Source organism: Neofelis nebulosa, chromosome 15 (assembly GCF_028018385.1).
Source record: "Neofelis nebulosa isolate mNeoNeb1 chromosome 15, mNeoNeb1.pri, whole genome shotgun sequence".
NCBI lineage: Eukaryota > Metazoa > Chordata > Mammalia > Carnivora > Felidae > Neofelis > Neofelis nebulosa.
The window spans coordinates 28,779,716-28,796,370 of NC_080796.1; the positions used below are offsets into that span (position 1 = coordinate 28,779,716).

At 37.0% G+C, this 16,655-nt stretch overlaps 1 protein-coding gene across 3 annotated transcripts in view; it reads right to left on the bottom strand.

Annotated features, from left to right (window-relative positions):
* The window catches only part of HMCN1 (hemicentin 1), a 481,286-nt gene that overhangs the window by 70,072 nt on the left and 394,559 nt on the right, over positions 1-16,655 (bottom strand). For all 3 annotated transcript variants that reach the window (XM_058700608.1, XM_058700606.1, XM_058700609.1), the window contains 5 exons: positions 11,014-11,210; positions 7,209-7,290; positions 5,543-5,679; positions 1,185-1,326; positions 26-170 (listed from right to left, as the gene is read on the bottom strand). In XM_058700608.1, coding sequence (XP_058556591.1) covers positions 26-170; positions 1,185-1,326; positions 5,543-5,679; positions 7,209-7,290; positions 11,014-11,210 — 703 coding nt within the window. The remainder of the gene's footprint in view (positions 1-25; positions 171-1,184; positions 1,327-5,542; positions 5,680-7,208; positions 7,291-11,013; positions 11,211-16,655) is intronic.

A 16,655-nucleotide genomic window follows, 5' to 3' on the forward strand; every position in this document is an offset into this window, starting at 1 on the left:
TTTCGTCCTTCTCCAGAACTGTTACCTTGCGTGACCTGCAGATAGAACAGCTCCATCCTTTCTCCATGTTACCCTCGGGGTCGGCACACCCCCAGCAAGGCACTCCAATACAGTCGACCTATTTACGTGAACGACAAGACCCTGGGGGCCGCTCTTTATGTTTGGAGGAACTGCACAAGAGAGGTATGTGGAAAACTTCATTCACATTAATAACACAGCCTGAACTAAGACTCTGAAGAGGTAATACAAGGTTAGCTTTGAGTCAAAGGTACAGCTTTGCCTGCAGCTAATTCAGGTTAGTATAAACAGAATTGGGGTTTAATTCCTAAAGTCTTACTCAAGAAACTCCATGTTGAAAAATAAAGCACAGGTTGGGGGAAGGAGGTTTTAAATCCCTGATACGGTGTGTGAAATCTGGCTTTCCTGGAGAGACGCTTGAATAAAAATTAGCTCTGGTCTGATGCAAATTAAAGATGATATTTCTTATTTCTCTTTGGCCAAATAATGGTCAGGGAATGTTAGCACTGGAACAGCTTCACTTTAAATAAAGAACAGACAGTGGGCCGGTCTAATGAAAAGCACATCTGTGATTAATCATGCAAGTCTCAGAGTATGTATTTTATTAATCGTTGAGTTCATATGGGAATAGAAAACTTGAATTTTAACTTTAGTATTAGAGATATTAGTTGTGTAGGTCACTCAATATTCTGTAAAGCTTCATATAGTAACCAGAGACACTATCATGGGGAAAAGCCTGTATTATCTCCCCTAATATTGGCACATTTTAATGTTTAGATTTTATATTTGAGAAAATCACAGTCCTGTGGCAGTCTCTGTAGCACATATACACCCAACACCAACATGAATAAAGAACTAAATAATGGACCACCTGTCATCCAGAGATTTAGTGTAACTTTCTCAATGCCTCTTATCTGAATGACACAGAGTATCAGGATATGCTGATAATGACTGGACATATATTATCCTCTAAGATAATGTACCTTTAATTAATTTTTTTGAAATATCATTTGAATATAGCCATAATACAAATACATGTTGTCTTCAAAAAATAAGATAACCACAATAATTTATTTAGCGTGCCCATAAGAAACAAAAATGTTATCATTTCTTTGAATGCCCTTGGCTAAATTTTTAAATTGTGAAACAATGGTTAACTTTCTTACCATTTACAGTGAGAATAAATTCTCTTGTAGTCTTTCCTGCAACGTTGCTGGCCACACAAGTATAATTGGCTGTATCACTTAGATCTGCATTATTAATTTGCAAGTATCTCCCTCCAGAGAGGATTCGTACCCGAGGGCTTGCCTGGATTCAGCAAGTAAGATTTACCATTAAAATGTCAGGAAAAGAGAATAAAATATTACTTTATAACAGCAAAAAGTAATTATAGTGAACTGTGGATTGCCTGTCTTCCAGTATGCTTTGTCTGCTCCCCCTACTGTTATCCTGGGATCCAAACCCCTTGGGAACTATTTCTATGAGTGTGCTTAAGGCAAGGGCACAATCGATGTTCCCAGTTCTCCTGGCCACAATGATCCACTCAAGGATGGGCAGCTGGGCCCCAGAGAGCCCTCTGCAGGACTGTGTTGGAAGTGTTGGGGAATAAGAAGTGTTCTTTTTATTGGTATCTGGTAGTGAGGATGACATAGCCTGGTAGTGGTCTTACCACCTTGTGTGGACAGCCTGTTCTGAATCTAAAACAAAGCAAGCAGAATTGAGATTCAGAGAAAAAATATCATAGATGCTTGCTTATGTGAGAAGAATCTCTGGATCTAGTAATACCTAAGACCTAAAACATAAGATCACCAATCACTGTAGGTAATAAATATCTTTAAATAATTTTTAAGTTGGTTTGAGTTTAATTCTGCCATTTACAACTGAAAGCTTCATGACTTAAATTAACTTTGCTTAACTTATAAGAAACAATGGTCCTTTAACACTTAAAAAGAAGTAAATAAATGATTTTAGTCTATGAATATTGTTAAGTGTTTATTTTGTACCCAGATGTAGAAACAAGAATTATGAAAATATAGCAACAATGAACCCTAATCTCTGCTATTAAGTCCAACTGGGAAAATAGATGTAAACAATTAATTTTGTATAACGATGCATGATGTTCATAATCACTAAAAATTTCCAGGTAGCATCAAAGACTAATATTTTCTGGTTGCATCAAAGAAGGAACTACTTCAGGGGTAGCCTAAATAAGGTTTTTTTTTTTGCCATATGGGATCTGTCCCAATTAGATATACCACTGACCTTCTAATTGCATGGGTCCACTTACATGTGGATTTTTTTTTTGATAAATATAATTCAGTACTATAAATGTATTGTCTCTTCCTTATGATCTTATTAATAATGTGTTCTTTTCTCTAGCTTATTTATGTAAAAATAGAATACATAACATATGTAACAATAAAAATATATGTTGATCAACTATTTATATTATTGGTAAGGCTTTGGGTCAACAATAGAGTATTAGTAAAGTTTTTGGGGGAGTCAAAAGTTATACGCAGAGGGGCGCCTGGGTGGCGCAGTCGGTTAAGCGTCCGACTTCAGCCAGGTCACGATCTCGCGGTCCGTGAGTTCGAGCCCCGCGTCAGGCTCTGGGCTGATGGCTCGGAGCCTGGAGCCTGTTTCCGATTCTGTGTCTCCCTCTCTCTCTGCCCCTCCCCCGTTCATGCTGTGTCTCTCTCTGTCCAAAAATAAAAACGTTGAGAAAAAAAAAAAAAAAAAAAGTTATACGCAGATTTCTGACTACATGGAAGGGTTAGTGCCTCTTGTCTCCATGTTGTTCAAGGGCTAACTGTATATTTCTAATGAAAAGAGTTGTTCATATTCAAATATGCAGTTCAGCTCCTTATTTTACAAAGTCATGTATTTTCTTTAGGCCTTTAATTGCTATAGGGGCTCCTAGTGATAAAATTTTATTACCTCTGATGAGAATAAGTGATTTCTTAAACATATGGCAAGTTCTATAAAATATCTATTTTTAATTTTTTTATATGGGTATAGCAGGGTTTCAGGCTAATAAAAAAGGTCAGAGTTGATTCTTAATAATGTTTTTGTTCCATGAATATCAGTAAATTCTGCTAACTCATCAAGTCTCATATAATTTTCTCTGGTCTCTTTCCATTGGCCACCAATGATTCTTCCAAATTTAACTTCTTTCATCAGATAGAATCTTATTGTCAGTTGATGATCTTGCTTCCTATTCCATGGAGAAAATCAAAGCCCTGTGCCTGCAGTTCTCTCCTCCTCCTACCTTACTTAATGAATGCAACCTTCCTTTCTATCTTTCCATCTCTGTGGAAAAGGTCAGCCCTTCTGTCCAAGGGTGATTTCTTCACTTGTGACCAGGGTCCCATTACTTCTCTAACACATGTTATTCTCTAAACTTATTTCTCTTTCTTATATCTTCAGTCTCTTATGTATGCAAGTCTTCTACATATTTAAAGAATAGCCCATAATTATTTCCATTCCCTCTTCTTCCTTAATTCTCCCAACAATGGTAGCCTACCCTTTCCTTTGATTACTCTGTTGAAGAATGATTGTTCAGATCTTTTACTATTTCTGTGTATTGCCAAAGTCATGGACACAACTTAATTGTATCTTAGCATGGTCTCTGTTAACCACTCCTTCTCTTTTCCTTGGCTTTAAGTACACCAGTGTCTCCTGTATTTAATCCTTTCTCTCTGAGTCCTCCTTCTCAGTTCTGTTCTTCTTCTCTTCTTCCTTTGCTCACCTTGTAATTATCAGTGTTGCCTTATGCTTTATTCTCATTTACAGATTTTCTCACACATTCTTATGTATACTTTCTTATGCATTTCTTATGTATGTACATCTCAAGCATTCTTATGTATGCTTTCTGGTCAACTTCATACAAACCTATGGCTTCAACAACTGGTCATACGACTGAAGACTACCAAGTCAAAGACGTTTTTGATGAAATAGGGACCTATATTTCTTAGTGCTTTTTAGAATCTCCACTTGGATAATATATCAGTAATTCAAACTCAAAATATCTGAAACTGAATTCATCTCCTTTTCATAACCATTGAACTTACCCTGTCCCAGGACTAACATCACTTGTTCATAGCTGGAATTATTCTAAACTTCTCCATCATCAACATTCACTCAGTCTCTGTCTGAACACCTAATAGTTTTGAGTAAAATGCACATATGGGAGATAAAACTATGGAAAAAATGTCAGAGCGTGAAAGGTCTTGTGAGCTAAGCGGGGTAGTTTAACATGAATCCTGAAATCTACAGGGAATAATCAAGGGATTTTAATCACAGTCTACTTCAGCCACACCAAGCTACTTGCAGTTCCTGGAAGAACAGCATTCCTTTCCCTGAAATGGCTTTGTAGATGCCATTATCTATCATTAGAATTTCCCTCTTCTTTTTCACCTAACATCTACTCATCATTTAAAACTGATTTTACCTTTTCAAGAAGCTCCCCTGAACTGTCCCTTACCCTGGAGTCTGAGTTACTAGCTTCTCTTCTGTTTTCATAAAATGCTATACCTTGCACTAACATATGAGTTGTATCCATGCTATAATCTTTGATTTACTTCTATATCTTTTCAAGTAGTCTGTGAGCTCCTTGAAGGTCAAGACTACTCTCAGTAGCAATTATAGTGCCTATCATTACAGTAGAGGCACAATAAATAGAGAAACTGAGGCACATGAACGTTAAGTGATACCCATGATAATTTCGCATGCAAGTAACCCCCAGTTAGCATCCAGTCTGTTTTTGGTAGCTTGGTGTGATTTGGTGGTGGCGGAAGTTCTTCTGCCTTAGGGGTTAGGGGACTTAATCTTCTTTTATAATTAGAGACAATTAGCACAGTAAGTTATACTAAGGATGAGGAGGAACAAAAGGGGAAAAAAGCATAAGTAATGACTAGGATAGGAACAATCAGAACATTCAAAGTCAAGGCTTTGAACCAACACTAAAAGGCAATTTAGGATCCTGGGCTGTGACACTCAGTGACAGCAGACAGATATCACATGAGAATGGGAAGCTTTAGAAAGCCAGTAAGTGTGTTCTTCAAGGATTCCTGCCTTATATTCTTGGCATCCAAGGGTATCACCTAGATTCTGGGGGTCTCTCCTGAGGTCCTGGTTTATTCTAGAAAAATTCAGTAAAAGGTTTGTCCAAGACACTTAGTAGGACAGGTCAGTTCTTTTGAGACTCAGATGGTTTATTCCCTCCCAAGTAAAGAAATAGCTGAGTATTTCAAATCCAACTTTAATCCATGGGCTCCAGGAGATACATACTTGGGCCAATTTACGGAGTGTCTGAATCAAAATACCTGTCTTTTGACCCATAGTTAGGTATTAACTACCTGAGTGAAGGTTGAGAAAATAAGGCTGATTAAAAGATCCTGTGCCCCCCCCCCCGCCCCGCAATGTTGAATAACAGTAGCCTGATGTTTGGTTTTGTCTACCTAGCAAAGACTCCTCAGCTGATTTTTTTCCTCAAAATGGATTTGCGGAATTTAGGAGGATTTACCTGTAACCGATCTCCATTTTTAAGCCAAGTGATTATAGGTGGGGGCACTGCATCTGATTTGCATTCCAATGTCACTTGTCTGTTCCGTAACACAGTGAAATCCTGGGACTCATCAGTTCCAGCAATATTAGGGGGTACTAGGTATAAGAACAAACATATCAGAGGCTTGCAATAAACAAGATGTAAAATGATCTGTATTATCTTAGGTTTTCAACAAATGTTACTCCTGTTATGTAAAATAAGAGGCATAAACTTAAAACATTACGCATTCAATTTATGATATGGATGACTACAAATAGTGGACTTTTTTTTTAAGCCTTACTCTGTAATTTCAGACACATAGAGTAATGAAATTCTTCCAAGAGCCACATGAATGACAGGATAAGTAATATAATCACATTACTATCACCATTTAACAGGTAAAGAAACTAAGGCACAAAGAAAGGATTTCTTGTCCAGGTTCCACACTTGGTAATGATTTTCTCTGAACATCAGATTTGAAAACTAATAAATGAGGGTCTGCCCATCATAACCTACAGAAATGTATACACTTTCTTAATATTCAGAAATGTATCTTTTTATTAAAATGTTTTCATTTATTTTTGAGAGAGAGAGAGAGTGCGATCAGGGGAGGGGCAGAGACAGAGGGGGACAGAGGATCTGAAACACTGACAGTAGACAGCCCAACGCGGGGCTCAAACTCACGAACCGGGAGATCATGACCTGAGCCGATGTCAGACTCCTAATCAACTGAGCCACCCAGGCACCCCAGAAATGTATCTTTTAATGTGACTTGTCAATTAGTGGCAGGCTTAATGTGTGTGTAGGGCTGGTGACAGGTGGGTACCTAAATAACAGATAATTTGCATTGCCGAGTCATCTAGGCTACAAGAATGAAATAAATATTTCCTTTTGGTTTGTTAAATGTTCCTTTCCATAAAGAGTAATTCCCATCTCTATGTTGAAATAATATTGGCCAGAGTTTAATTGGCCCAACTTTTCTAGAAGGTAATTTGGGAATAAATTTCAAAGTCTTAAATGTGTGTGTGTGTGTGTGTGTGTGTAATCAAGCAAGTGTACTTACAGAAATTTATCAAAAAAAACTAATTAAGGAAACAGGACAATATATTTACACAAAGATGTCTATAACAGTATTGTGTATACTCGTGAAAACAGAGCAGTTTAAATATCTGAAAATAGGGAATGGATTAAATAAATGATGGCATATTCATAAAATGGGGCACTAGGCCATCACTAAAAATTATTATAAAAATATGGTTTTTGACACGAAAACACGTTCATAATGCCATTAAGAGAGATGAAAATGAAGTTAAATACTACATGTCGTATGATACATTTCTGTGACATCTGTATGCAAAAAGGCCTTTGTGTGGTAAGACCGGGTGACATATTTTCTTCTTTATTGTAATTTATATTCTATGATTGGAAATCAATAACCATGAATTATTTGTGCAGGAACAAAATAAATAAGTCAAAAAGTCCACGGAAGTTTTTCAAGAAGGACTTGGTCAGCCAAATATAAGAACCAGATTTGCAAAATATATATTTCCTTATGTAGAAACATATGATGGAGTTGCTCATGCTCCATAAATTATGGCTTCTAATTAGGTATATGATAGATGGTAGGAAATTTTGCCAAATTTACCATGCACTCTCACTAAATATTCTTTATCATCATCTCCTGCAGTACTGGATGCCAGACATGTGTACCTTCCTGTATCCTCCACCTGCAAAATCCAAATAGGTGAATTACACAATGTTAACTTGTCAGTTTCAGTGACGAGAATAAGTATTTACTAGAATGAATGTAAAAGTCTCACACAAAGCAAGGTATCATTTAGGATAGCACAACAATTAAAATTTAATAAACTATTTTAACATTTGTGATAGCACCCTGGTAGTGAGCACTGCTTGGCATCTCTATCATATATAAAACGATGTTTTAAGAGGGTTTCAATATTTCATTTCAGAACATTTGCATGTTAGGTATATTTAATGATCACAGAAAAGGCAGATGTATGTAGGACCCCACACCATACATGACAGACTAGATACACAATGTTTATTGAACCCGTTAGTATTTATCGATTTAAATGGTATCTTCCATTTAAAAGTTCAACTGGCATCTTCCTGAAGAAAATAAAATGCAATTTAAGTAAACAAATAAAATATCAGGTTATTTAAATAAAGTACATTAATACCATATTTTGAATCTAACTTTGGTACACATGGTGAAACAAAAGAGCTATATTATGTAACCCGGCTGTAAACAGTGTCAGACTGACAGAATAATCTACTCGTATTTGACTAAAACCAGAAACATTTCTTTAAAAACCCTGTGCATACTTTCCACTGAAAGTATCAGCCTTCCTTCATATGTTTGACATTGTGTAGACACAGCCCATGCTTACGTACCCATAAAATATACTCTGGGAAACAGATGATCTTACTTCTGTGAAAAATGTATTTTGGAAAAGCAGAAAAATCCCGTTTTCATTTATTTTTACTACTTGAACATTACTAGAATATTGTGAGTTTTTGAATTCTTGCATTCAAAATTGACTTTATAAGTTATGGAAAAACTGTTTTGTAGGTTGCAAAAACTCCTTTGAAAAAATTTAAGACTGGTATGTTTGCAAAAATACTTAAATGCAACTTTAAGAAGCACGACACTCACATAGTCCTTCAATTAAGAATTCAAAATGATGGACCACTCAACATTCATAATAATTTATGAATTTACCATTAATGTCTAAAACCCTTAAAAATCAACTTTTCTCTATCAACTAATTTTATTCCCAGTTAATATTGCTTACCCCCAATTGTTTTGACTTAAACCAAACTTGAACTATCATTCAAGTTTACTCTTAAGTCTTTACCTCCTCCAATAAATATTTCCTGACAACCTGTGCCCTTCTGCATGCCTACAGTCATTATATTTAGCTACATTTTCTAAACTGTGTTCTGTTTATAGAGGGTTTGAAAAGGTACAGTTAATCAGATTTCTCTAGAGCAGTATTTTGTGGAATTGTTGACATGCACTATGGTTCACAAAGAAGAGGAAGGTATAGTATGTAAGGTTTTCCAACGGTATTTGGTCACAGAATTTCCCCCAGTGGAATAACTCACAGAACTAGCGTTTGATGGAAGGTATTTTAGGAAACTCTTGTCTCTAGCACACAATTTGGAATTTGCAAAGCATCCACTATGTGCCAGTCATAACTATATACTATAGTTGCATACACGAAAAGACAAAGTTCAGATAAGTGAAATTTAATGTAGTAAGTGCTATAATAGAGATACGTACAAAACGTTATGAAAATACAGAGGAGCAGAGGAACCAAGATCAGTCTTGGGAGTTAATAATATTTAACTTTCTATTTTGAAAATATCTTGAATGTTTTTAAAAAAATTTTTTTTTTTAACGTTTATTTATTTTTCAGACAGAGAGAGACACAGCATGAACGGGGGAGGGGCAGAGAGAGAGGGAAACACAGAATCTGAAGCAGGCTCCAGGCTCTGAGCCATCAGCCCAGAGCCTGACGTGGGGCTCGAACCCGCGGACCGCGAGATCATGACCTGAGCCGAAGTTGGACGCTTAACCAACTGAGCCACCCAGGTGCCCCGAATGTTTTTTTTTTTTTTAACTGTTTCTTTTCCTAATTTTATCATGTGTGTAGTTTTATGTACTCTAGACAACTGGAAACTTCTGGAAGGCTGAGACATGTTTTATGTATTATGTTTGTATTCTCCACAATAGCTAGTGCATGTGGGTCACCAACTAATACTCTGTGGGATCTTTGTCTCCTTTTGTTACAACCCAACTATATAATGTTTCCATTTAAGACCTGTGGTGTGGCCTTAATCTTCATTTAGGGTTTATTTACCATCATTTCTTTGTTTTTATAATTCGATTCCACACAGTTTCCTTTCCCTTTATGTTACAAAATTCTTCTGGATCTGTTATCTGTTGAAATTATAACATTCAAGGATTTTCATTCAGTAAGTGGTTTAACAATTTAACTCGAGTTTCCTCTGAGTTACTGCAATGTTTGTTGGAGAGAAAAGAGGGGAATGGAAGGCGTGTTCTCCTTGATACTGAAACCAGAAATGTGCTGAGTTCCACTGGTAAGGCTTTTGAACCCAATGTAGGATCGAGACCCAGCTCTATCACCAAACTTGTCATGCAAGTACTAATCTCTCTGTTCCTGTTTCTGGCTGTGTAGAGTGGAGATAAAGACATTGCCTCAAAGAGTTGTCATGACAGTCACTGGTGTGATAGAGCCCAGAGTTGAACATAGGACTGACACAGTAGACACTTTATAACCCTTAGCTCTCTTTTTCCGGCTCCCTTTCCCTCCTCTTTTCTCAGTGAAAAAGCACACAGAATATAATTAAATAATTTGTTATTCCAGGTTTAAAGGAACAATGATTATGATAATGACAATAGCAGCAGGAAAAACAACAATTCCATCTAACTCTATTTAACATTACTACATGCCTATGGCACCAGTCTAGGCACATCATGTTAGATGATCTCTGAAATTCTCAAGTGTAGGAGTTAGGTATTATTACTATTTTTATCCCAAAGTTACAGATGAGGGTATTAGGGCACAGATGGAGAGTATCTGTAATATAAGGTTTGTCTTTGTTAGTAAAACAGAAGATTGTTATAATAAGACATCCCAGACATGCTTCTCTTTAATATTTTTAATTTAAGATGAATTTCCTTAAACACAAACGAAAAGAACAGTCAATTTTACTGAATTGATTCAAAAATTGTATCTGTTCAGATTCGTATGTCTCCTAGTTCATTTTGGAGACCAGAAATGCTCTTTGAGACCTCATATGTATATATGTTGGATTGTTTTTTGCCACTTTTGTAAAGGGCTGCATGGTACAAATTAAGAGCTTCAGGAAATACATTATCACTTACAGCACTGAGAAAAATTTGCAGAAATTAAAGCATCTTGCTTTCTTCTGAGTTTAATATGATACTCCTACTGCTCTTTTAGTCATGTTACCTTGTGTCTACCCAATCAGGCATACCATAGAACCAATTTACCCATTTTTTTTTTTTTTTCAACGTGTTTTATTTATTTTTGGGACAGAGAGAGACAGAGCATGAACGGGGGAGGGGCAGAGAGAGAGGGAGACAGAATCAGAAACAGGCTCCAGGCTCCGAGCCATCAGCCCAGAGCCTGACGCGGGGCTCGAACTCACTGACCGCGAGATCGTGACCTGGCTGAAGTCGGACGCTTAACCGACTGCGCCACCCAGGCGCCCCCCAATTTACCCATTTTTAAGGTTACAGAGCTCTCTCACAGCTCTCTCATCTGTGTCTTTGGACTTGATTTGTATCTGAGATTTGGATTCTAAAACATAATTTCTCCATTAGCAAGTGAGAGGTTTAACCCAGGATTAAATAACTTTTTGACTTTGACACTTACCTGGGCACTAGATATTTGAAGGACCTCTCCACCTCCAAGAGTTTGTATCTGTTCTGTCTGTGGGAGGGGCCTTCCATCCTTCATCCAGGTAATTTTAGGAGTTGGAATTCCAGAAGCAAAGCAGTTAAGTTCAAGTGGATTATTAACAATCACTGATATCTCTACAGGTTCTTCAGATCCATTGATATGAGGTGGTTCTATTTAAAGGGAATTAAAAACAACAACAAAATAAACTTGCTGTTTGATAAAATACTGCTGATTAGAAAAACTTTAAAAGAAAATTCAACTCAAATGTATGTTCATATAATATAAATTGGTTAAAACAAAGATACCAAAATAATTCCTACACGCTATTACCTGTTGTCACTGGCACTATTTTAAGAGGGACAGATCATGCCTATCATAGATCATGAAGTAAATGGAAAGGTAATTATAGCTCAGCATTTGGGATTCAGATAATTAGAGGAGTCTTACCTAACTGCAAAGATTTGAAAACAATAAAAACTAAAGCCATCTTGTATCATTGTTTAAGGAGACATACTTAAACATAGCAGTGTGTTTTTGTACCTTCTAGATATCTATTGTTTAAAGCAACAGGCAAATGTTGTGGAATTTTGCTATCATCTTTTCCGTACAGAACTGTAAGAGGAAACAATGACCAAGCAGAAGAAAAAACGGTTACATTTGGAGACTATTTCTGCATAAAACACATTTGTTATGTCTGGGCAGAAATAATTTCCTTTTTTGTTATTTATATTTCTAAATTACCTTTCTCAAGAGGATGTTAAAGAATCTAAACACTTGGAAGAAACATTAACGTTCCTTAGTCCAACTACTCTCAAGTTTAGGAATCCCTTTAAAACAGTCTTTCCATACAATGATCATTCAAGTTTTCTATGAACATTTCCAGCTTACTATTTCACAAGGCAGCCAAAATAGTTGTTGGACAGCTCCAAGGATTAGACTTTTTTTTTTTTAAATCAGGCACACAGTTTAGAACAGAGGTTTACAGCAGAACATCTGGAGTCAAAGAGCCTGAGTTTGGAGTCCTGGCTCCAACAATTATTAGGTTAGTGCATTTGGGTAAACCTCTAAAATAAGGACAGCACTATTATTTAACTAATAGGATCATGGTGAGCATTCGATGAGATAATGTATAAACTACACAGTTCTCTTGTGTTTCTGAATATGTTTTATTTTATAATTAAAGGTTTTAAAAAAGTTATTACTATTTCAATGTCTACCACAGCTCTTGGTATTTTTTTTTCTTTCAAATTTTTATTAAATTCTGGTTAGTTAGCATATGGTGTAATATTGTTTTCAGGAGTAGAATCTAGTGATTCATCACTTACAAACAATATCCAGTGCTCAATACAAGAGCCCTCCTCATTACTCACCACCCAGCTATTGGTATTATTATTAAAACCTGCTTACTTAAAGAAAAAAAATCCACCCATGGTGTTCATTTTCCTTTCTGGAGAAATATAATACATTAAATCTATACTCCTTTTCAGATTGTAATTAAGAAGTCAGAGTTTCTTAACCACTGACCTGTTTTTTTTACTTTCTTCCATCTTACGTATTGCTGTCAAAATCCATTTTATTAAGTGCATTTTAGAATGATCCAAAATTTCTTATTTAAAGTATTTCAGTGTCTCCATGTTGCTTGCTGAATTAAAGAAAAACTCCTTATCATGGCTTCCAAAGCTTCATCAATAAGGCCTTTATTTATCTTTATAACATTATGTACTTTTAATATACTTATATGTAACCTAGGCTTCAAATTAGACTACTTCTTTTCCCTCAACAAGTCCAGTCTTTTCTTGCTCTGTGACTTTACTAATGTTATTCCTTCTACTGGAACATTCTCCAATAGCCCCATCCCCTAACTGAGCATGTTCAAATACTATCAAGGTCACATTAAGGTCATTAAATTTATCTGTAAAAACTATAAATCCTCTCTTGATTCTCTCAACATCAACAATAAAATTTCTATCCCGTATCACTCAAAAGCACTTATCTGATTTTCCATTTGACTTACAGTCAATTCTTTATTCCTTTTACTTATTGGTTATTTACCATGTGCCAATCGCTGTGGATGCAAAGACTAATCAGGCATAGCCTTTAGCCTCAAAAGCTTACAGTCACTAGATTCAAAACAACAGCAGCGTAATAGAAACAACATGCTCCCACCTGATTCAAACCCCGGTCACCAGGTCTTACAGATGTTAAGTGATTGTGAACAATTTTATTCTGGGACTTGTTCATACGTCTTATACTTTGGACAGCATAGGAGGTGCACATACTCTGATGACTCCAGAACTTATGCTTTTAGCTTAGATCTCTCTTCCGAGCTCAAGACCCATACACCTAATTATCAGATAAACATCTCCAGTGAAATGTTTGGACACTACTTCACTCTCAACATGTATTCAGACTGAACCTGTTATCTTATCCCTCCAAACCTGGTCCTTTTCCAGCATTTCCTGCATTTATGTGATGGATCTATCAATCATTCAGTCACATAAGCCCGAAACTAGGAGTCATTTTTGATATCTTCTTCTTCATCACTCTCCGATGTCCAAATCCTCATGTAAGTCCTACTACTTCTACCTGAAATCATTTCTAAATACATTTTTCCTCTCACCTCCATTACTAATCTGAGTTACAATACTATTTACTTGGACTAACATTGCCTCTTTTCTGGATCTAGGCACCCACCCAATATTATCTACCTCTTTGTTTCTTTCACATTATCAGAGCCAGTTTTGTTGGGGCTATCAGTAAAAACTACATTTCCTAGCCTCTGTAGTAGATAGTAGATGGAGTGATATGTGACGATTCTGAGCAATGAGATATAAATGGAAGTGGTTTTGTGGGACTTCTAAGAAAATCTCTAGAGGAGCAACTCTTCACCCTGCCTATTTTTCCTGTTCTGTTGTTGAATCTACTGATGCTGGTGGTGAGCGCACAATGCATGATCACTGACAACCATGATGTAAAGGTCAAGAGAACTGTAAATATCTGAACTGGTTAACCAACACAGCTACTGCCTACCTCTAGACATCTCACTCAGCAAGAAAAACAAAAGTTACTTGTTCAAGCTGCCATACTCAGCCTCTGCTATTCACAGCCAAACACAATTCCTAATAATACATGGGTCTCTCAGAATCCACTCTTGTCCTGCTCCAAGTAGCTCTCCACTTTGCACTCAGAGTGGTCTTATCAAACTGCAACTCTACTCATGGCATTCCACTTACTAGAACTTTTAATGGCTTCCCATTGTTCTATGATAAAAACCAAACTCTTAATGTGGTCAACAAACCCCTTCACAGCCTGGACCCTGTCGAAACTCCTTAGCTTTACTTTGTATGAGCATTTTCCCTTGTTTTCATCATTCTTCTTACACTGGACTTTTCAGAACCACTAATACACCATGACACCTCCCACCATGTGGAGAGCATTAAGCTAAGAATAGCCGTTCCCCAGGTTAAGATGGTTACTTTCAGATTTGGAGTGTAGCGCTGATCCAAGTAAAGAGTTTTTCAGGTTTTTAATGGAATTAGCTTTCAACAGATGTTGAAATGCTGAAACTTCTCATCTTTCTGCTGAGCCAGTTTTCAAATCTGTTTTAAGAAAATATTATCCTTATAAACCCTGCAGCTAAAAAGGTTGTTCTTTGTACACTATGCTAACAGTATCACTGATATTTTCTTCCTTAGTTTTCTACGTCGAGAAATGCTCTGGGTTGTGATTCTGCTGCTGGGTTCTTGAATTCCTAGAGGAGTATGCTTTCTCTCTTACCACACTGCCACGTGTTGGTCCGGGCCATATGTTGCATACATGGTAGGTGTTCAGCACTTCTTTGTTGCATGATGACTAGAAACATGCCTGGCACATAATGTATAGTCAATGTACAAGATCACGTTTCTGTCATCTCTTGTTATTCCTGATACTCTGTGAATTGGTGTACCGGAATTTGTTACTCCACCCCTCCTTACAGATGCACACTTTTCTTGTGTCTTTTGTCTCTAAATACCCTGGAGTAGCACCTCCACTACCACCCTTCATTCTATGGAACACCTGTCTACACCACAGTCTCCTCTTTGTTTGTTTAGATAGTATTATGCCTCCCTCTACAGTTAAAACCCCTTTTATTTATTTAAAAAAATTTTTTTAATGCTTATTTATTTTTGAGACAGAGAGAGAGAGAGAGCATGGACAGAGGAGGGTCAGAGAAAGAGGGAGACACAGAATCTGAAACAGGCTCCGGGCTCTGAGCTGTCAGCACAGAGCCTGACGTGGGGCTTGAACTCACAGACCGCGAGATCATGACCTGAGCCGAAGTCAGACGCTTAACCGACTGAGCCACCCAGGCGCCCCAGTTAAAACCCCCTTTAATGCAGCTAGCAAGTATCTAATTCCATTCGATTCAATCCTACGAATAAACCTCACGTGTCAAATGCCAAGCTAAATCTTGGGAATACAGCAATAAGAAAGATGGGTACTGCCCATCACAGAGCTTAACTAAGGATGAAGCAGTCTTTTAACGTTATCCAAATGATTAAATTGGTATAGGTACTAAGAGAAAGATTACAGGGCATCCTGAAAACATAGGCTAGCCTCTTGCCAAAATTATTCTTATTGTTCCTTGTGAGGTACATTTTGTTTGCTGAGGAGGCTGATGTTTTACGGACATTGTAGTGAAAAAACAAACTAAACTCCAAAAATAATTAATTATTAAAATAGTTTATCTCATTCATCCTCATTTCTCTTCCAAAGTCAAAATTTTTTATTTCAAGTAAATGGGGTGTTTTCTCTTTATAGTAATTGTTTGTGTGTAGAACATTGTAATACTCATTTCAAACATTCATTTTAATGCACACAAGAGTAAATGGAAGGAGACTCTTTGAAATGACTATGATAACTATCAACTATAATTGGATCACTTGGAAAGATTGTGTGAAAGAACATAAAATAGTATACATACTATGCTTTTCCATCAAACTGCAATTTATCAAGAGCTTTTTGTTCTTGAAAAAACTTAAAAATCTACTTAGCGATTGGTTGTATGACTTTGTTAATGAATAATGTTTTACAAGTAGAAGTTTTCATCTTTTAAACAGAGGGGAAACAAAATAATTTAAATTTAACATGCTTCAGGTAAGAGTAAACCCAGATACGGGCACCTGGGTGGCTCAGTCGGTTAAGCATCCAACTTCGGGTCAGGGCATGAACTCATGGTTTGTGGGTTCAAGCCCTGTGTCAGGCTCTGTGCTGACAGCTCAGAGCCTGGAGCCTGCTTTGGACTGTAGGCCTCTTCCTCTCTCTCTGCCCCTCCCCTGCTCACACTCTGTTTCTCTCTCTCTTAAAAATAAACATTAAAAATTACAAAAAAAAAGAGTAGGGATGCCTGGGAGGCTCAGTTGGTTAAGCGTCCAACTTTGGCTCAGGTCATGTCTCACAGTTTGTGGGTTTGAGCCCCGTGTCAGGCTCTGAGCTGTCAGCACAGAGCCTGGAGCCTGCTTCGGCTTCTATGTCTCCCTCTGTCTCTGCCCCTCCCTTGCTCATGCTCTGTCTCAAAAATAAAATAAACACACACACACACACACAAAGAGTAAACCTAGGTAAATTACAAAACA